Source organism: Entelurus aequoreus, linkage group LG10 (genome assembly GCF_033978785.1).
Source record: "Entelurus aequoreus isolate RoL-2023_Sb linkage group LG10, RoL_Eaeq_v1.1, whole genome shotgun sequence".
NCBI lineage: Eukaryota > Metazoa > Chordata > Actinopteri > Syngnathiformes > Syngnathidae > Entelurus > Entelurus aequoreus.
In genome coordinates, this window is record NC_084740.1 from 18,780,912 (window position 1) to 18,803,831 (window position 22,920).

A 22,920-nucleotide genomic window follows, 5' to 3' on the forward strand; every position below is an offset into this window, starting at 1 on the left:
ATAAATTATCAAAACCGCTTCAAAGAAAATAATTGTACTGATTTGTTCAACATGGATCATAAATGTTGGCTATAAATAGCTTAATAATACATCAAAATGAGGTCAAGAAAAGCTTTTTACATGAGCAAAACAGACGATAGAAATGAATGGCAGCGACACCTGTGAGGCTGCATAAACGGAGAGGCAGGAGTGTGGTTTTGGGGAACAATACAGTCCTGCTCAGTCACATTTAAAACGCTTATTTCAGCATCTTTTAGGAAAAGGGTTATTAAAGGGTTAGAACAACAGTAAGAAGTTCAAACAGTACCTCAGATGTGTTGGGTTCAGCATCACAAGGAACCTGAGTCAAGCTAGAAACTCCAGTCATCCCAGCAGAGAAAATGCAGTTTTATCGGAATTGTCAAAAGTTCTGATCACGTTGCCGAGTACCGTCCTTTCAGTACCAGCATATAAAACGCAAATCTTACAGTCTTGGAAAAATACATCGTAATGCCAGCACAGTATATAAATAGTCTTTTTTTCACAGAGCTAATGGGCAATTACCTCTCCAACACGTACAGTAAGTGAGTTTATAAAGATATAGAAATAGCTCAAAATCCTGGTTGAAATATACAGTGGGGCAAAAAAGTAGTCAGCCACCCATTGATTGTCAATGGGTGGCTGACTAAATACTTTTTTGTCCCACTGTATGCACTTTCTAACATTTCTTTATAACCCTCAATTGTGTCCATATTACAAAAGGTTTTTTTTTGGACTTTGGCCCCCACATCTGCGGTCCCCTCCAAGGTTTCTCATTGTCAGCCCATTGGGTTGAGTTTTTCCTTGCCCTGATGTTGTGGCTTGTGCAGCCCTTTGAGACACTTGGGATTTAAGGGCTATACAAACAAACTTTTGATTGACTTTGTGTAACTGCATTTTTGGGTTTAAATTTTGTGAATGTACGACAAATTATGCTGACAATTTAATTGCCTAAAAATTGGCGAGCAATATTCATGTTTTAAAGTCCAGTGCAGAAATATTAGTTGCTTCAATTCAAAACTAAAAAAATGAAAACTATGATGCTGTGCTCCATCCATCCATTTTTTACCGCTTATTCCCTTTGGAGTCGCGGGGGGTGCTGGAGCCTATCTCCAAAATTGTATTATTTACAGAACTTGTGTGAGCCTGTGGCTTTACACATATATTATTTTGCATTCTTCTTTAGTTGCTTTATTGAGCTTACAGCCCCCTGGCGCTGTTTTGCACTTGTTTTGATTATAATTATGTATTTGATTATATGTAAAATGTTGAATATTATAAGTAAAGGTTTTGAAAAAAAAAAAAAACTCAATTGTTTTGCTTCCGGTAAATTAACACCAAAGCAATCGATCCTGCCAGCCGCCGGTCACGTGATCCGGAACTGAGTTTTGGCGCACGTTTTCCCGTACTGAATTGTAAAACTTTTTTTTTTTTTTTAACAAACGGAATTTTCCAACACACATTTTGTTTACATCTTTGTAGCCAATTAAATTAGAAGCATTATTTGATGGTTAAAAAAAAACAGCTCACAAAATTCAAATGCAAAACATTTCAGTTACATAAATTCAGTGTCCCAAAAAAAAAAGACACAAATTACCCTCCGTAGACACCTCCCAAATATTTAATGACACTTCCATCTCGGCGTTTGATTTATACTCACTCATGAAGTGTAATTCTGCCTGGAAAATAATCACTTGTCATTTTTAAACATTTATCAAGCCATGTTGGTCTTGTTTACTTCCGCCAAACGCACAAGCACGTCTCTAATGGAACTGTCTTCAATTCAAGTAGAGCCAATATTAAGATAGCGCCCCCTACTGATATGGAGGAATACTGCATATAATTACTCTTTTCGGAATATTCACAATTATTAAGCAAATAAATTATATTTTGGGGAGCAGTTAGGAAGGAAAATTGTTATTATATCCGCAGCACAGTTAAAATAAACTTTTGTGTTGGCCTTTTTTTTTTTTTTAAACGGGCCAACAGCTAGCCTAACTAAGATAATGCGCGTCAAAATAATATACGTATATTTTTAATTGACCTACTTACTTCCCAAACACTCACATTTACAGTGAGGTGGGATTTAGGTATAATAAAAAATAATATATTTAAAAGACTGAAACCACCAATTAAGTCAATCTGTCTGTACGAGAGTGACACGAGTAGAGCATACTTGCCAACCCTCCCCATTTTCCCGGGAGAGTCCCGAATTTCCTGGGGCAACCATTCTCACAAATTTCTCCTGATTTCCACCCGGACAACAATATTGGGGGCGTGCCTTTAGCGTCCTCTCTCACCAGGCTGTAACCTTCACCCTTTAACGGATTCCATAAGAGATTCGATAAGGAATCGGTTCGATAAGAGGATTCGCTAATGGCATCGACATAGATAATTTCTTAACGAACATCATCCCTATCCTCCTTCTTTTATTTATATATATATATATATATATTATATATATATATATATATATATATATATATATATATATATATATATATATATATATATATATATATATATATATATATAATAAAATAAATACTTGAATTTCAGTGAATTACAACTATATATATATATATAGCTGTAATTCATATATATATATATATATATATATATATATATATATATATACACATATATATATATATGTATATATATATGTATATATATATATATTATATATATATATGTATATATATATATATATATATATATATATATATATATATATATATATATATATATATATATATATATATATATATATGTATATATATATATATATATATACATATATATATATACATATATATATATACACATATACATATATATATATATATATATATACATATATTTTTATATGTATATATATATATATATATATATATATATATATATATATATACATATATATATATACATATATATATATACACATATACATATATATATATATATACATATATATATATATATACCCCCCAGCGGTCCTTTTGAATATCTCCCTAATTCTGAGGTCTCAAGGTTGGCAAGTATGGATTAGAGGTGTTCTAGAGAATAGAACATAAAAGGTGTGTTACCTGTAAAAGGAGTGTGTGTGTGTATTTTCCGACTCTTCCACCTGTGTAGGACTACATTGATTTTCCTGACCACCTCTAAAAAAGTACTAAAGTAGGTCACAGAACCTGAATGCATTTTTGGGCTGAAGCTCGTCCATGTAAACAGGAAGTTGTGTTCTTTCTATTGTAAACGAGTTTGTTCGTCGCCGAGTCAGTCGTTTGGTTTCCTTCTTCCGCCGTATTATAAACGCACACATACAGTAAGTACAAGAGTATCAGTAAAATAGAGAGGATATGTGGAAACGTAGCTAAACAGTACTTTTAAACTGTGGCGCCTCTGGTACTAGTGCATTCTGGGAGTTTTTTTTTTTTTTTTGGCTGACTGGCTTGCAGGAACAGTGTTAGGCCTCTCCAGGTGATCCTTGTCCAGCATAGTAACAATATATCTCTTTATAAAAATTAAAAAAAGAGGTTTAGGGAGGGGGTTGGAGTGAAATGTTTCCAGTTTAAGGCGGTCCAGTGGAAGCCACGTGCGTTCACTCCCTCTTGGGCTGACATTGGTGCGCCTCGGGCTCGCCCTCGTCTTTAAGTTTGGTAAAAAGTCGGTTGAACTTGCGAAGCTGCTCGCCGGCCGTCATGCTTTCCTCCTGCAGCCGCTGGTTGTTCTCTCGAAGGTTGGCCATCTCGGCCAGCAACACCACCTTGTCCTGCTTCTCCTGGACACCAAGAGTGAAAAGGATTTAACCGCAGTACATTCACCTTGTTACATTTCTTAGCACACAATGGCTGAAAAGACGAGTTGGTTAAGCACGACTACATTGCCTTATGGCGGGGGTCAGAAACGCATACGACTCTTTAGCGCCGCTGTAGTGGCTCCCTGGAGCTTCTTCAAAAATGTATGAAAATGTAAAAAGATGCGGGAAAAATATATTTTTTGTTCTAATAGGGTTTCTGTAGGAGGAAAAACATGACACCTAATTGTTATAAATTCCACTTTTTATATGAAACATGCTTCACTGATGAGAGAATTTGGCGAGCGCCGCTTTGTCCTACTAATTTCGGCGGTCGTCGAACTCACCGTAGTTTGTTTACATGTACAACTTTCTCAGACGCTGCCACTCCTTTGTCTAATTTTGTCTACCAAACTTTTTATGCTGTGCATGAATGCACAAAAGTGCGCTTTGTTGATGTTATTGACTTGTGTGGAGTGCTAATCACGCATATTTGGTCACTGCAAGCTAATCGATGCTAACATGCTATTTAGGCTAGCCGTATGTACACATTGCATCATTATGCCTCGTTTGTAGGTATATTTGAGCTCATTTAACTTACTTTACTTATGTCCTTTGTCTATTTAGTTTATATTTGAATGTCTCATGACACATTATCTGTATGTAATATTGGCTGCATTTATGATAGTTGTTTGTGTGCTATGTTGTTCCAGACCACAGCAAAAGTTACCCAGCTTGCAAAGATTGTATAAATCCATTAGAAGAAGACAGCCTGCTGTTTCCTTTAACTTGGACACACACATCTATACCTTTGGCCATTAATAGCCAGTAATTTCCAGGAGTTATCTCACCTTCTGAGTAGCCTCTGATTTACTAATGGTTTCTAATGTTGTAAAAATGTGTAAAATAAATATTACATTTCAACATTTCTGTCAACGAAGATTTGCTTCAGCCTGCAACACATACTCATTTTGATAGTAGGCTATTATAGCTAATATAGACACTTACGTCATGTGTTGTCTTCATTATAACACTTATATAAGACTTTTAAAGTCATTTTGATAGTAGGCTATTATAGCTAATAGAGACACTTATGTCATGTGTTGCCTTCATTATAACACTTATATAAGGCTTTTAATTTTTGCGGCTCCAGACATATTTGTTTTGTATTTTACACTTTTTTTGACACATCTTCTCACTCAATGTGTTTTCTTTATTTTCATGACTATTTACATTGTAGATTGTCACATCAAAACTATGACACATGCGAAGTGAAAACCATTTCAGGTGACTACCTCTTGCAGCTCATTGAGAGAATGCCAAGAGTGTGCAAAGCAGTAATCTGAGCAAAGGGTGGCTATTTTGAAGAAACTAGAATGTAAAACATGTTTTCAGTTATTTCACCTTTTTTTGTTAAGTACATAACTCCACATGTGTTCATTCATAGTTTTGATGTGACAATCTACAATGTAAATAGTCATGAAAATAAAGAAAACACATTGAATGAGGAGAAGGTGTGTCCAAACTTTTGGCCTGTACTGTATATATATTTAAATTGCTATGAATAGACATATACAAAATAAAGACAAAACTTAGTGCCAGATTTGTATTATAAGTGGCAAACTAAGTTAAAGTTTTAACTTTAACTTAATTTGTTAAGTTAAAGTACCAATGATTGTCACACACACACACTAGGTGTGGCGAAATTATTCTCTGCATTTGTCCCATCACCCTTGATCACCCCTTGGGAGGTGAGGGGAGCAGTGAGCAGCAGCGGTGGCCGCGCCCTGGAATCATTTTTGGTGATTTAACCCCCAATTCCAACCCTTGATGCTGAGTGCCAAACAGGATGTGATTATGAGTTAATAGTAGGGGTTTGGGAAAAAAACAATTCGAATTTGAATCGCGATTCTCACGTTATGCGATTCAGAATCGATTCTCATTTTAAAAAACATTGATTTTTACATTTTTTTAAAATTTATTTAAAAATATATATTTTTTAAAAATTAATCAATCCAACAAAACAATACACAGCAATACCATAACAATGCAATCCAATTCCAAAAACAAACCCGACCCAGCAACACTCAGAACTGCAATAAACAGAGCAATTGAGAGGAGACACAAACACGACACAGAACAAACCAAAAGTAGTGAAACAAAAATGAATATTATCAACAAACAGTATCAATATTAGTTACAATTTCAACATAGCAGTGATTAAAAATCCCTCATTGACATTATCATTAGACATTTATAAAAAAAAAGAAAACAGAACAATAGTGTCACAGTGGCTTACACTTGCATCGCATCTCATAAGCTTGACAACACACTGTGTCCAATATTTTCACAAAGATAAAATAAGTCATATTTTTGGTTCATTTAATAGTTAAAACAAATTTACATTATTGCAATCAGTTGATAAAACATTGTCCTTTACAATTATAAAAGCTTTTTACAAAAATCTACTACTCTGCTTGCATGTCAGCAGACTGGGGTAGATCCTGCTGAAATCCTATGTATTGAATGAATAGAGAATCCTTTTGCATCGGGAAAATATCGTTTTTGAATCGAGAATCGCGTTGAATTGAAAAAAAAAAAAGATTTTGAATCGAATCGTGACCCCCAAGAATCGATATTGAATCGAATCGTGGGACACCCAAAGATTCACAGACCTAGTGTTCCTCCAGGTTCCATTTTAGTAGTGATGGTCAGAGGAAGCCTCATCAGGCTTTGAACACTTGAGCCAATTGGTTTGAAAGTTTCTCGACGCTTCACGTGCGCTTCCTGCTGGCCAAAAGTATAATTACAGACAGCTGTATCTTTACCACATAACGCATGTAATGGCTTTTGGAAATGACGATGAATCACAACAAATGTCTGACCACACAATTTTGCTAGTTAAAATAACGCATGTATAATAAAATATACGTTAGGTCAGGAAAAAACACAGGCTATTTCATCCCTACAAGCCTGTTTCGCAGGTTTCCCTGCTCTTCAGGGGAATCTTTGACTAGCTTTTTTGCAGAAGGTCCTTAAAAACACAAGAGTGCTCCTGTAACTCTGGCAACATACAAAAGCCAAAAGCAGTGAAGTTGTCACGTTGTGTAAATGGTAAATAAAAAGAGAATACAATGATTTGCAAATCCTTTTCAACTTATATTCAATTGAATAGACTGCAAAGACAAGATACTTAATGTTCGAATTGGAAAACTTTGTTATTTTTTGCAAATATTAGCTCATTTGAACTTTTAGATGCCTGCAACATGTTTCAAAAAAGCTTGCACAAGTGGCAAAAAAGACTGAGAAAGTTAAGGAATGCTCATCAAAGACTTATTTGGAACATCCCACAGGTGAACAGGCTAATTGGGAACAGGTGGGTGCCATGATTGGGTATAAAAGCAGCTTCCATGAAATGCTCAGTCATTTCTGTCGCCCCATCACAAGGATGGGTCACCACTTTGTCAACAAATGCCTGAGCAAATTGTTACATTACTCAACAAGCTATTGCAAGGAATTTAGGGATTTCACCATTTACGCTACGTAATATCATCAAAAGGTTCAGAGAATCTGGAGAAATCACTGCACGAAAGCAGCAAGGCTAAAAACCAACATTGAATGTCCGTGACCTTCGATCCCTCAGGCGGTACTGCATAAAAAAGCGACATCGGTGTGTAAAGGATATCACCACATGGGCTCAGGAACACTTCAGAAAACCACTTTCAGTAACTACAGTTTGTCGCTACATCTGTAAGTGCAAGTTAAAACTCTACTATGCAAAGCCAAAGCCATTTATCAACAACACCCAGAAACGCCTTCGGCTTCGCTGGGCCCGAGCTCATCTAAGATGGACTGATGCAAAGTGGAAAAGTGTTCTGTGGTCTGACGAGTCCACATTTCAAATCGTTTTTGGAAACTGTGGACGTCGTGTCCTCCGGCCCAAAGAGGAAAAGAACCATCCGGATTGTTCTAGGCGCAAAGTGTAAAAGGCAGCATCTGTGATGGTATGGGGGTGTATTAGTGCCCAAGGCATGGGTAACTTACACATCTGTGAAGGCACCATTAATGCTGAAAGGTACATACAGGTTTTGGAGCAACATATGTTGCCATCCAAGCAACGTTATCATGGACGCCCCTGCTTATTTCAGCAAGACAATGCCAAGCCACGTGTTACAACAGCGTGGGTTCATAGTAAAAGAGTGCGGGTACTAGACTGGCCTGCCTGTAGTCCAGACCTGTCTCCCATTAAAAAATGTGTGGCGCAATATGAAGCCTAAAATAGCACAACGGAGACCCCCGGACTGTTGAACAACTTAAGCTGTACATCAAGCAAGAATGGGAAAGAATTCCACATGAAAAGCTTCAAAAATGTGTCTCCTCAGTTCCCAAACAACTTTTAACAACGAGTGTTGTTAAAAAGAAAGGCCATGTAACACAGTGGTAAAAATGCCCCTGTGACAACTTTTTTGCAATGTGTTGCTGCCATTAAATTCTAAGTTAATGATTATTTGCAAAAAAAAAAAAGTTTCCCAGTGTGAACATGAAATATCTTGTCTTTGCAGTCTATTCAATTAAATATAAGTTAAAAAGGATTTGCAAATCATTGTATTCTCTTTTTATTTACCATTTACACAACGTGACAACTTCACTGCTTTTGGGGTTTGTAAATAGGCCAAAATTAAACGTGTACTGTAGAGGAAGGCTGGTTCTCAGGATTACACAAAATAAGACTAATAGTGAAAGAAGAAGTCTGGCGCCCCGGTCCTTAGCTTTCTGGAAACGCGGCCCCCAAAACTATTTATTTGAATACCCCTGCCTTATGGGGAGAAAAATCTATGTTCTGAACACCTGGTTCCAGGCCACTGTTGTATTGAGCTGAAAATACATGGGTGTGAGCTGGTGAGGAACTCACTCGGTCCAGGTCAGTGCTGAGCTGTTTCAACATCACCTCCAGATGGTGCAGACGTCCCGACAACTCGCCGGACACTTCGTCACTGAAGGAACAAACAACAAAAAGATACTGCGTGTCACACAAACATTCAAAGAGAGAGTGTTTTCATTTCGGATCACTTATTTGTAGTGCAAAAAAGTAACGCTCTACGTTGGGGCTGCAGCTATCAAATATTTCAGTCATCGATTATTTTTTGGATTAATCAAGTAATCAGATAAAACACAAAGTTGAAATCAACAAATAGTTATTGTCAGAATAATTGTATCTAAGTTATCACAAAACTTTGTGTTACATTGAGTTCAGCTCGCCCTGCGAGAGGACAAAAGCTGTCTTTGATCCTACCAAACAAAAGGCTTGTAAAACTCCACTGTGTAGGATGGGGAGTGACATGAGGGTTCTGTTTCTTTGATGTATTGTAATCCACAGAAAGATTTTGTCTTGGCCCGAGATCTACAAAGCGGAGAGAAAGCAGGACCTGCCCAAGCTCCAGGCACCTCTTCTTTGAACTGTTTTACGACCTTTTCTTTGAACTGTTTTTTATTCAAAGGCGATGGCTGTTTACGACCCCCCTCCCTTAGAAACAGCTGTTGCCATGTAATCAGGGAAAGTCCTAATAAAAGAGGAGGCGTACAATCTTTCGTCAGGGCGTAGTGGAGACTGTACAACAGTACAGCCCAGATGTTTCTCCTCAATTGAGCCAAATTTAATTCTGTCTCTGTTTAATTCCTTGCTTCTTTGTCTGTTTAATAGATGTCATCAGTGTTTGAACCTGACAGTTATCTTTATAATTTTTTTACACTGACATTTCACTTTTAACATTCTATTTTTAGTTCTGGGCCCTCCTTGCGGTCTGGATTTTATAAATGTTTAAAAAAAAAAAAAAAGATTGCTTTTTTTCTAATCAAATTAATTCATGAATCGTCGCAGCCCTAGTATGTCACCGCAACTCAAGCCACCAAAATATCAGCCCGCAAGTCCATTGTGTTACTTTATACTTACAAAAAAAGATTTAAAAAAACACGTTTCAAATTTTCTTGTAGTCAGACAATATCTCCGGTATATTAGGTGGAATTTTTTATCTGACATATTCTCTACTGCTCACTAGTGATACATATCTGAGTTATTGTGCAGAAATATGGGAAACAACTACAAATGTGCGCTTCATTCACTAACTGTGTTACAAAAAAGATCAGTTAGAATAATACATAATGTTGGATATAGAGAACATACAAACACTTTATTTATTAAATCACAATTATTGAAATTCAACGATTTAGTGAATTTGCAAACATCTAAAATGATGTGCAAAGCAAACTATAACCTGCTAGCCAAGAATGTACAACAATTCTTCTCAACAAAAGAGGAGAAATATAACCTTAGAGGAAAATCTAATTTAACACATTTGTATGCACATACAACACTTAAAACCTTAAGCATATCAGTATGTGGAATTAAGTTATGGAATGGATTAAGCAAAGAAATGAAACAAAACACTAATACGATTCACTTTAAGAGACTGTTCAAACTACAAGTGTTCACAAAGTACACACAACAATAATTATGATGAACATCTTCAACCCCTTTTTTTTTGTGAGATAAAGATTATTTATGTATTTAATATTTGTTTACTTACTATGGTATATTATTTATTTATTCACTGTTCTGTTACAGAGAACTTGGAAATGGGATAAAATTGCTATTGTCACACAGTGGTGAGGGATGTCTTGTCTTGGTTTTTTTCTTTCTTGCGAATTGCATGTTTTAGTTTGAAAAGTAACTCCTCTGCTTTCAGGTCACTTGCCCTTCCTTTTGTGTCATCAGTCTGACGTCATCCCTGATCCCTGATTGTTTCCACCTCTCCCCATTACGCTCACGTTTTTTTACGTGCCTCTCTAGCGTCCTGTCCAAGCCTTGCCTCGTCTCGTGTTTGAATATCTTAATCCTGAATTCCCTTTTGATATATTGAGTTTTCTTTTTCTCCTTCTCAGCAGAGTGATTTTTGGTTATTTAGTTTTGCAGCCGAAACTGAAATCTAAGTAAGATTAAATATCTCAAATAAGGGTGATATTTGCTTATTTTCTGTCTGATAAGCTCATTCTTCTCACTAAACAGATTTTATGTAGAGTGTTTTACTTGTTTTAAGGGTTTTGGTCCTAAATGATCTCAGTAAGATATTACAGCTTGTTGCTGAGATTTGATTACCTATATTGAGTAAAACATGCTTGAAACTAGAATATCAACTGATGCAAAGCTGTGTCATCAACACTCACAAGTATAAAACTACTTTTTCAAAGTAATAATTTCTTACTTCAAGCATGAAATAAAAAATCATGACTTTGACACAATTGTGTCTCATAATTAAAACATATGACAGCCAAATGGACTTTGCTGTTTTATTTTCAATGGAACAAGAAAAAATACGTACTCATATAGTAGTACAGTTGGCACAGTACAGTAAACGGCCAGCTAATATTTAAACATTTCACATGGGACATTTCAAACTATTTTCAACAGAAATAGTTCATGCACATTCAGGTAAATTATTCAAAATTAGAATTAAAAAAATTTGGCTGGGGGCCGGGCTGTGTATATATATATATATATATATATATATATATATATATATATATATATATATATATATATATATATATATATATATATATATATATATATGTATATATATATATATGTATACGTATATTCCTCGCGCACTAATTGACTGAAAGAGCACGCACTTGGCGCGATGATGTCATGTTATCGATGGGAAAATGCATTTTTAGACCATATGATTTGCCTGAGCAGCTAGTAGACACCGAGAGTAACAAGCGGTTGCCTTGTTGCCTTTCCATTAAGAAAAATAAACTAGTTTTTAGTGTAAGTTTGCTGGTTTCAAGAAATGTAATGCCGGGCGCATATCATTATGTCAAGATAATGGCACTAGCATTTACTTAATTTAAGAATATTTTTCAACATATTGAGAAAAAAGGTCTCATATATATTTTTTTCCTTTAAGAAAAGTGCACTTGTTATTAGTGAGAATATACTTATTTTAAGGTATTTTTGGGTTAATTGAGGTTAGCTAATTTTACTTGTTTTGGAAAGTTTTGACAAGCCAAATTATCTTGTTCTATTGGCAGATCGTTTTGCTTAGTTCAAGTAAAATACCCCTAATTTTTGTATTTTTTTTCCTTGTTTTTGAACACTGACTTTTTGCAGTGTATATGAATAAGAAGACATAATGAACTTTTTAAACAGTTAAAAAAAACGTTTTTGCTGTAGTCCTTTAATTGGCAGCGGAGGCAACACTCCTCTTATATACATTAGTTAATCTATCTTTTGATTTGCATTTCTGCAACCTCTGCTTACCATCACAGCACAGCTTTGTGCAAATGAAATTAATCACCTAAATGAATCACCTAAATAGCCACGCTCTACGTGTTGTGTATGTGTCCCGACAGCAACACGACATACCCGCTGAAGGTGGGTGTGGTTCTCGGCGTCTTGGGAGTGGGAAACTGCACGGGGCTGACGGCCGGCTTCGTGTCGGCGCCGCTTCCTTGTGTCTCGCTCAGCGAGAAGAGCGACACGGCTCTCTGTGCTGTGACAAGGACATGCATGATTGGATGGAAAGGTTCCTAGAGTTATTCACCGCCGAACAAGTGACAAGCCTATGTGAGGGGTGGGTGGGGTCACCTTCGTAGACTTTGGCAACGTTGACCAGGCTGGACCACTCCAGTCCGCAGGCAGTGTCAGGTAGGGGCATGAGTCCAGGATCGAGCCGCCTCAGCGGGGGGACTTTGTCTCTGGTCTCTGTGAGGGACAGCTCGGACGCAGACAGTGGCACTGAGAGAGAATGGTGGGCACACTTGAATGGAATAACAATCTTTACCCTACTATTACATATAAAAGAAGGTTACCGTGAATTCTGGACTATAAGCCGTTACTTTTTTTCCTACACTTTGAATCCTGCAGCTTATAAAACGGTGCGGCTATTTCATGGATTTGTTTTCGCTAATTGCCATAATTTTTGTGTTCATTAGTTTTTATTAAACCCAAGCATAGGACTGAAATGGTGTGTTATTTTTTTGTGCTAGTGTTGTCCCGATACCATTTTGGTACCAGTACCAAAATGTATTTCGATGTATTTGGTACTTTGATACTTTTCTAAATAAAGGGGACCGCAAAAAATGGCATTATTGGATTTATTTTAACAACAAATCTTAGGGTACATTAAACATATGTTTATTATTGCAAGTTTGTCCTTAAATAAAATAGTGAACATACTAGACAACTTGTCTTTTAGTAGTAAGTAAGCAAACAAAGACTCCTAATTAGTCTGCTGACGTATGCAGTAACATATTGTGTCATTAATCTACCTATTATTTTGTCAAAATTATAAAGGACAAACTGTAAAAATTGATTATTAATCCACTTGTTCATTTACTGTTAATATCTGCTTACTTTCTCTTTTAACATGTTCTATCTACACTTCTGTTAAAATGTAATAATCACTTATTCTTCTGTTGTTTGATACTTTACATTAGTTTTGGATGATACCATAAATTTAGGTATCAATCCGATACCAAGTAGTTACAGGATCATACATTGGTCATATTCAAAGTCCTCATGTGTCCAGGGACATATTTACTGAGTTTATAAACATGATATACATTTTTTTAAAAGGAAAAAAGATTTTGTGATGATAAAAAATATATATGTACCGGGTAATCATAGTAGTATCGACTGGATACGCTATTGTACTTGGTATCATTACAGTGGATGTCAGGTGTAGATCCACCCATGGCGGTGTTTACATTGTGACGCCGGTGAGCTACGGTGTGTAGTGAAGCATGTTTAGCTATTCCTCGTCCTGCAGTGATAATGGTACTTGTAGGAAACATACTTTATTTGTTGCCATGGAGACAAGGATTAGTGATTTAGAAGTAGCTAAAACACTGTGGATGGATGTTAGCCGCTTACTAGTTAGCCATGTCTTAAAGCACCTCTTCCTGAGTGTGTTTCAGTGTTATAACTTCACCTTTATCGTTAGTTTTTACACCAAAATGCATCCGTTCTCCCTTTTCTGTCTACACACTGTTAGTACTCTGTGTGTGCGCGCTGCCGAACATGCTCCTCTGCTTGTAAACCCAGCAATGTCATGACTTGACGGCACGCCGTCATACCAGTTAAAAATGTTTTTTTTAAATTGTAGACCGATACTTTTCAAACAGAGTATAGTACTGTTTTTGATTCATTAGTACCACGATACTATACTAGTACCGGTATACCGTACAACCCTACAATGTATATATCTGTGGCTTACAGTCCGGTGCAGCTAATACATGGAAAAACATTTTTTTTCTTCTAAAATGTAGTAGGTGAGTGTTATATAGTCCAGAAATACGGTAAGTTAAATGTGGCGTCTGTTTGTGTTCATGGTCATAAACCACACCCCACCTCCCCAAAACTGTAAACATGACTTAACTAGTGACTGAGGCGTGAACTCACCCTTCTTGGCCTGTGTGTGGTTAGAAGAGACGCTGTGTTTGCGCGTTGGCAGAGTGCACGTGAAGAGCAGGTCGCTGGGAGCCGACTGGTGTTCAGAGTTGGCGAAGCTGGCGTCCCTGCGTCCACTGCAGAGAGACTCGTCTGAAAAGGTGCGCTGCAGAGTGCACCTGGGAGACTGTGGGGAGAGACAACAGCTTCATAAAAATCACATGACCACAACTGAAGTAGTTCTTGTTAACGCCACAAGATGGCAGTAGCAGCACTTGAAATGTCATCCAGCAACCATGATGATTTTGAAGTGAAGTCAATTATATTTACATAGCATATTTATTTAGAGACTCAAAGCGCTTTACATTGATACACCCATTATCTACATTTAAACCAGTGTGGGTGGCACTTGGAGAAAGGTGGGTGAAGTGTCTTGCCCAAGGACACAACGGCAGTGATTCGGATGGAGAAAGCTGGATTCGAACCAGGAATCCTCAAGTTTCTGGTCGGCCACAAACTGTTTTGTAGAAATATTCAGAAAGGGGGTTGAAAATGTGTGCAAAATGTACATAGTACATATTATCTAAAGCAGGGGTCACCAACGCGGTGCCCGCGGGCACCAGGTCGCCCGTAAGGACCAGATGAGTCGCCCTCGGGCCTGTTCTAAAAATTTTTTAAAAAAAATAAATAAATAAAAAAAAAAAGTTTTTTTTTTTTTTAATTTAAAAAAAAAAATTAAATCTACATAGAAAAAACACAAGATACACTTTCAATCAGTGCACCAACCTAAACAACCTCCCACATGCACACTCATCCACACCCTCTTACACAAAAGGGGTTATTTCTTTCTGCTACCAATATTCTGGTTCCCACAACATAGACAACACATCTGCAAGGGACACAGTCCCTGAAGCACACATGATTGTATAGGCTGCTGGTCCACTAACATTTTCATTAATTACTATTTTTTATGTAATTATTTTTATATTGTTTTACTTTCTTTTTTATCCAAGAAAATGTTTTTTATTTATTTATCTTATTTTATTTTATTTTTTAAAAAAGGGCCTTATCTTCAACAGACCAGGTTGTCAATGAAATTAGATTTGTTTAAAGGTTTTTTTTAAACCAGGCCCAGTCCAGATAATGTCCAAGTCGGACTCAGCAACACACACCTTCATTCATGTACACAGAAAAAAATTAGGGAACACAACAGATTGCATATACTTTATAAACAAAATTACAGTTTCAAAATAAGCATTTATGTACAGTCAAGTCTATGTCCAGGTCACTCAAATTAGGGAACACAACAACAGATATCATATAATCTATAAACATAATTATACTTTCAAAATAAGCCTTTGAGGACTTCTCATCTTTTTTTTAATGTTTTTTGGCATCATTATCGTTTTCAACCATGTAACTTTCTAAAGTTAGAAAATACTGAATAAATGTTTTAGAGAAAGTAATACTAAGTGAATATCTGTTTTTGGCCTTAAAAATAAACATTTTACCGAGTACTATAATTAAATTGACTAAATCATGATTGTCAATGAACTCTCCTAAAATAACAGAAACCACATTAAGCTTCATAAACAAACCAATCCTTAAACACATTTTTTCAACTTCCACCCAAAACAAAGACACAATATGACAATACCAAAACAAATGCAGGGTGGATTCAGGCTCCTGACAACAAAATCGGCAATCATCTGACTCTGTCATATTCCATAATTTTAACATTTTCCCTGTGGGTAAGAAGTTATAAATAATTTTAATTTGAAAATAACGATTTTGCACATCGATAGTGGTTTTATAGATTAGTTTGAATATGGCATCCCATGGCAACGGGCAGTCAAAAAAGTCCTCCCATTTTCCATTTGTGTTGTATGAGGCAGCCTTCAAAGATTTCTTTATTAAATAAAAATTATATATTTTTCTATTTACTTTAGTTCCTTTTTGCCAACTAGAATTTCTTATTAGAGGTTTACAAACTACTAATTTAGTAGTTCCATAATTAATTATTTGTTTCCATCTTTTCCCAATTACTCCAGTTAGTTGATAAAATGAAAAGCTTGAGCAAGCATCACCATACATAGCTATAAATTCATCATACTTCATAATTTTACCATTCTCATTGATAATATCATTGACAAAAATGATTCCTCTTTCAAACATATTTTTCCAAAAGAAAGGCTTTCCATCTATTACAATATTAGAGTTCATCCATATTAACTGCTGCAAAATATCGTCTCTTTTTTCTGGCACATAAAATTGAAAACACCACTATGAGTGGATTGTTTCCTTTATGAACCCCGCCATGTTTCCCAGCAGACTCTCTGGGAGGGGATCACTTGTAAAAAAGGATACCATTTCTTTTGATACAGTACATGTTTTTTGTCCAACAGGACATTTGTGTATTACTCAATGTTTAAATACATCTTTGGAACAATTGATGCTTTTAAAGACAGACACATAGCTTCAAGGTTGAGAAGTTTCAGGCCCCCATATTCATACTCTTTGTACAAAACCTTTCTTTTAATCTTTTCTGGTTTGCCGTTCCAGACAAAATCGAAGACCCTCCGCTCATAAATCTTAAAAAAGTTTTGTGATGGAGCTGGTAATGACAAAAACAAATAAATAAATTGAGGAATAATTAACGAGTTGGCAATAGACATTTTACCATACAAGGTTAGGGATTTCCCTTTCCATAATTGCATAATTTTGTCCAGCTTTCTTAGTCGATTATCATAATTTACTGAGCCTAAATCTTCCAGATTTCCTGGGACAACAACACCAAGTATGTTAACTGGTCCATCTGTCCACAAAACAGGCACTTTGCATTCCATTCGAAAGGACGTTCCCTTTAGATTTCCGATCCTTAACATTTTACATTTATCATAATTAAGCTTAAGGCCAGATTGCTGTGAAAATATGTCCAAAAGATTAAGAAGGTTCCGCAAACAATGAGGAAAAATCTTATCTTTGTGAATCAGCCTTTTCTGACATGATCTTCATCAACAACAAACACAGAACACGCCTCACTGATGCACATCTGCAAGACTCACTCAGAGTTGCAGTGTCAAGTTACACACCAGAGTACAACACACTAGTTAACAGCATGCAATGCCAGGCTTCCCACTAACTGACAAAGAAACAGATAACAGATTTGGTGTCCAGTTCAAAGTGTGACATGATTTAAAAATTTGAGAGTTTACTTTTGTATTTTACATGAGTTATTATTTGTACAAACATGGTGCAAAGTAATTCATGATTTGTTAAAAAATATTAGTGGCTAGCTAGTTAAAATGGGATATTGTGATTTCACAAGACTGTCTTAGAAGTGATCATTTGAAAATGTTCAATTTGAAAAATGTGCACTTAGAGAAAATATAAAAATAAAGTGTTGCATATTGATATTTATCTGTTTCTATATATATTTATTGTGAGAAATCATTAAGATGATCAGTGTTTCCACAAAGATAAATATAATTAATTATTAATAATAACAGAGTTAAAGGTAAATTGAGCAAATTGGCTACTTCTGGCAATTTATTTAAGTGTATATCTAACTGGTAGCCCTTCGCATTAATCAGTACCCAAGAAGTAGCCCTTGGTTTCAAAAAGGTTGGTGACCCCTGATCTAAAGCAATAGGGGTTAAATCAGTAAAAATGATTCCCGGGCGCGGCACAGCTGCTGCCCACTGCTGCCCACTGCTCCCCTCACCTCCCAGGGGGTGAACAAGGGGATGGGTCGAATGCAGAGGACACATTTCACCACACCTGGTGTGTGTGTGACTATCATTGGTACTTTAACTTAACTTAACCTAACAAAGAAATGTAGTTTAGAATCATCATTGGTCTTCTTTATTGTTGGTGGGGAAATAATTTGTGTTACAGTTGCTATACTGTTGATACCAATATTTTGGTACCGGTACCAAAATGTATTTAGATGCTTTTCGACACTTTTCTAAATAAAGGGGACCACAAAAAATGGCATCATTGGCTTTATTTTAACAAAACATCTTAGGGTACATTAAACATATGTTTATTATTGTAATTTAGTCCTTAAATAAAATAGTGAACATACTAGACAACTTGTCTTTTAGTAGTAAATAAACAAACAAAGACTCCTAATTAGTCTGCTGACATATGCAGTAACATATTGTGTCATTTATCTACCAATTATTTTGTCCACATTATAAAGGACAAACTGTAAAAATTTATTATTAAGCCACTTGTTCATTTACTGTTAATAACTACTTATTTTCTCTTTTAACATGTTCTAACTACACTTCTGTTGAAATGTAATAATCACTTATTCTTCTCTTCTTTGATACTTTACATTAGTTTTGGATGATACCACAAATGTAGGTATCGATCCGATACCAAGTAGTTACAGGATCATACATTGTTCATATTCAAAGTCCTCACGGGTCCAGGGACGTATTTCCTGAGTTTATAAACATAATATAAATTTATTTTAAAAACAAAAAAAGATTTTGTGACGATAAAAAATATTGATGTAATCATAGTAGTATTGACTAGATATGCTACAGTACTTGGTATCATTACAGTGGATGTCAGGTGTAGATCCATCCATGGCGTTTGTTTACATTGTGAAGCCAGTAAGCAATTGCATCCTCCTACGGTGTGTAGTGAAGCGTGTTTAGCTATTCCTCGTCCTCCAGTGACAATGCTACTTGTAAGAAACTTACTTTATTCGTCGCCATGGAGACCAGGATTAGTGATTTAGAAAGCACCTCTTCCTGAGGGTGTTTCAGTGTTATAACTTCACCCTTATCTTTACTTTTTAAGCCAAAATGCGTCCGTTCTTCCTTTTCTGTCTACACACTGTGTTTGCTTGTAAGTACTCCGTGTGTGTGTGCGCTGCCGAACATGCTCCTCTGCCCGTAAACCCAGCAATGTCATGACTTGACAACGCACCGTCATGCCTGTAAAAAAAAAAAATGGGAGAACCAGTACTTTCCAGAGTATAGTACTGTTTTTGATTCATTAGTACCGCAATACTATACTAGTACCGGTATACCGTACAACTCTATTCAGTATGAATGCTGACTAAGCAGTTTACTGCTAACATTGATTCTGGTTCTGCTGTGTTGTGCATTGTACCTGCAAGTATTAATTCATGGCCATGTGGTCGAGGATAGCTATATTTTTATTTTCTATTTTCGTATGCACTCCGGATCTTTGAATGAGAAAATGTTTTTACATATTATAAGTAAGAGCCTCTCTCTAGCTATCGCAGGCTTCTAATTAATGCCCCCTCCTCTTTGGGGTTTAGATAAGCAATGGCCGTAGCTATTATTTCAGCATTTTTGATGTTGGGAAATGATGATTATACAATACATTTTCTGACTAGTAAAGTTATCCAGCCCCTCCATGTTGTCCCCTTCCTTTGTGCTGCAAAATGTTTTTGTCTAACTGTTATAGTTTTTATGTTATTAACATTTTATTATTCATAACCACCACCTTGCCAAAACATCCCCAAACTTGTAGCATTATTTTGTGCTGCTATTTTCTTGACTATTATTGTTTTTATGTGAACAAAACGTATAGTTGCTATGTTATTAACTAAGCGTTAAGAACATACAAACTATAATAGTTAGATAAAACATTTTTGCAGCACAAACGAATGGGACACGTTTGGGGAGATTTGGGGGCCGGATGACATCACTAGTCAAAAAATGTATTTTAGAATAACTTAAAAACTCTAAACAAAACAAAAACGTTTACAGGACAAACCAGCACAAATGTAGCACAAATAATAGGGAGGGGGGGGGGGACGACAACTTCCCCGCAGGTGGTTATTTATTGTGTGAATGCTCCAAAATATTCACACATATGGTTTTCTACACCAAAGTTAATCTATTTATTCAACTTTTTCAACTTCTTCTCCAGATTTTGGCACACTCTACATTCCACATTTTTCACCCGATTCAAACCGTTCCAACTTCAAACTGTTCAGCCTATTCGGGAATCGCAGGCTTTCCCTTGACAAATTCCAAAAAGTCCCAGATTTCCCAGAATTCCAGGAAATTTTTCCCATTTAAAATGAATTGGCCATTTTTCAAACTTCCACAGGAGGAAATAGTTACAATCGCGAAAAAATGTAAATCTAAGACTTCAACTGATTGTAACGGAATTGATATGGAAACGATAAAAAAGGTTATTGAAGAGATCTCAGGACCATTAATGTATATTAGTAACCTATCATTTCAAACAGGTACATTTCCAAACAAAATGAAAATAGCTAAAGTTGCACCAATTTATAAGACTGGAGACAAACATCAATTTACAAATTATAGACCTGTTTCTCTACTTCCACAATTTTCTAAAATCATTGAAAAACTGTTCAATAACAGATTAGAAAGTTTCATAAATTAAAATAGAATACTCGAAGAGAACCTATATGGATACAGAGCTAATGTTTCAACTTCAATGGCTTTAATTGAAATTACAGAAGAAATTACCAATGCAATAGATAGTGAAAAATGTGCGGCAGCGGTTTTTATGGATCTAACTAAAGCATTTGACACAATTAATCACAATATTTTAATCAAAAAACTAGAACGATATGGCATCAGAGGGTTAGTCTTAAACTGGATAAGAAGTTATCTAACGAACAGGAAACAATACGTGAAGCTAGGCGAACACACATCTACAACGCTAAATATATCCTGTGGTGTACCTCAGGGATCAATACTAGGACCAAAATTATTCAATCTCTATATAAATGACATTTGTAAAGTTACAAAAGATTTAAAGTTAGTATTATTTGCGGATGATACAACAGCGTTTTGTTCAGGAGAGAACACACAGGAGATAATACAAATAATAACAGAAGAAATTAACAAATTAAAAAGATGGTTTGACAAAAACAGACTATCGTTGAATCTTAGTAAAACTAAAATAATGCTATTTGGTAACAGTAGAAGAGAAAGTCAAACACAAATACAAATAGACGGAATAGAAATTGAAATAGTAAATGAAACCAAATTTCTAGGTATAATGATTGATGATAAATTGAACTGGAAATCTCACGTAAAATATATACAACATAAAGTAGCAAGAAACACATCAATAATGAATAAAGCAAAACATGTTCTAGACCAAAAATCCCTTCATATTTTCTACTGCTCACTAGTGTTACCATATCTGAGCTACCGTGTAGAAATATGGGGAAATAATTACAAAAGTACACTTCATTCATTAACGGTGTTACAAAAAAGATCAGTTAGAATAATACATAATGTTGGATATAGAGAACATACAAACACTTTATTTATTGAATCAAAAATACTGAAATTCCATGACATAGTGAATTTGCAAACAGCTAAAATTATGCACAAAGCAAACTATAACCTGCTACCCAAGAATATACAACAATTCTTCTCAAAAAAAGAGGAGAAATATACCCGGTAATCTTAGAGAAAAACGTAATTTAAAACATTTGTTTGCACGTACAACACTTAAGACCTTCAGTATATCAGTATGTGGAATTAAATGATGGAATGGATTAAGCAAAGCAATCAAACAATGTACTAATATGATTCACTTCAAGAAACTCTTCAAACTTAAAGTGTTTACAAAGTACAAAGAATAAGAACCATGATAAACATTCTGAATTTATTTCTTCCATCCATTCATTCATTCTTAAAGTAATCTTACTTATCTCATCATATGAAATATGACTTACTTCACCAATTATTATTATTAAATTCTTACTATTATTTATTTATTTATTTTTATTGTGATTACTTATGGAGTTTATTGTAAAAAAATTGTGAACAGGAAGTGAACAAAAAGTTTTGCAACTGTTATGTAAAGAAAAGGGGTATGATTAAATAAGCTCTGCTTCTTCCTACTCCTTTTCGAACATGTTGAATAGAGGAATTGGAAATTGTGATGTATCATGTTGTATGCTTGCATGTTCGAAATAAACTCAAACTCAACTCAACTCCACCATTTCCACATTTTTCAACCGATTAAAAACATTCCACCTTCAACATATTCTACCATCCTGGAAATTCAAACTACCCTTTTTCCAATTTGAAAAAAATTCCAGGATTTTCCAGAATTCCTGGTTTTCCAAAGTTTTATTTCCTCCTTTTTTCTGTCAACTACTTCTCCCACATTTTTCAACCCATTTCAACCTTTCCACCATCAAAACATTCCTCTTAATCAGGACAAAAAACTTTGTTTTTGAACTGGTAAAATTCCCGGTTTTTCCCGAAATTCCAGGAATTACGTAACACCTTTTCTCAATTAAACATGTAACTACTTCTTTATTTCTCGACCGATTGAAAAATTTAAACACCAACCATTTCAACTCATTCAGACCATTCATGTTTTTTTTTACCATTTTCAAAAAAATTCCTGCTTTTCCCGAAATTCCCAAATGTTGATGAAATTTCCATTGAAATGAATGGGACATTCTTCAAAGTTCCACAATTCCCACATTTTTCATCTGATTCAAACTGTTCCATCCATCCATCCATCCATTTTCTTCCGCTTATCCGAGGTTGGGTCGCGGGGGCAGCAGCCTAAGCAGGGAAGCCCAGACTTCCCTCTCCCCAGCCACTTCGTCCAGCTCTTCCCGGGAGATCCCGAGGCGTTCCCAGGCCAGCCGGGA

General features: G+C 35.6%; 1 protein-coding gene across 2 annotated transcripts in view; it reads right to left on the reverse strand.

Moving 5' to 3' along the window:
- Nucleotides 1-3,009: 3,009 nt before the first annotated feature.
- Nucleotides 3,010-22,920, reverse strand: part of sipa1l3 (signal-induced proliferation-associated 1 like 3) — a 190,434-nt gene continuing 170,523 nt past the window's right edge. The window contains exons 19-23 of one of the 2 annotated variants that reach the window (XM_062060235.1): nt 14,280-14,454; nt 12,465-12,614; nt 12,243-12,369; nt 8,730-8,811; nt 3,010-3,802 (exon numbers count right to left, since the gene is read on the reverse strand). In XM_062060235.1, the coding sequence (XP_061916219.1) occupies nt 3,623-3,802; nt 8,730-8,811; nt 12,243-12,369; nt 12,465-12,614; nt 14,280-14,454 (714 nt within the window). In that variant the 3' untranslated portion in view covers nt 3,010-3,622. The remainder of the gene's footprint in view (nt 3,803-8,729; nt 8,812-12,242; nt 12,370-12,464; nt 12,615-14,279; nt 14,455-22,920) is intronic. The other variant, XR_009827451.1, reaches the window with a different exon arrangement.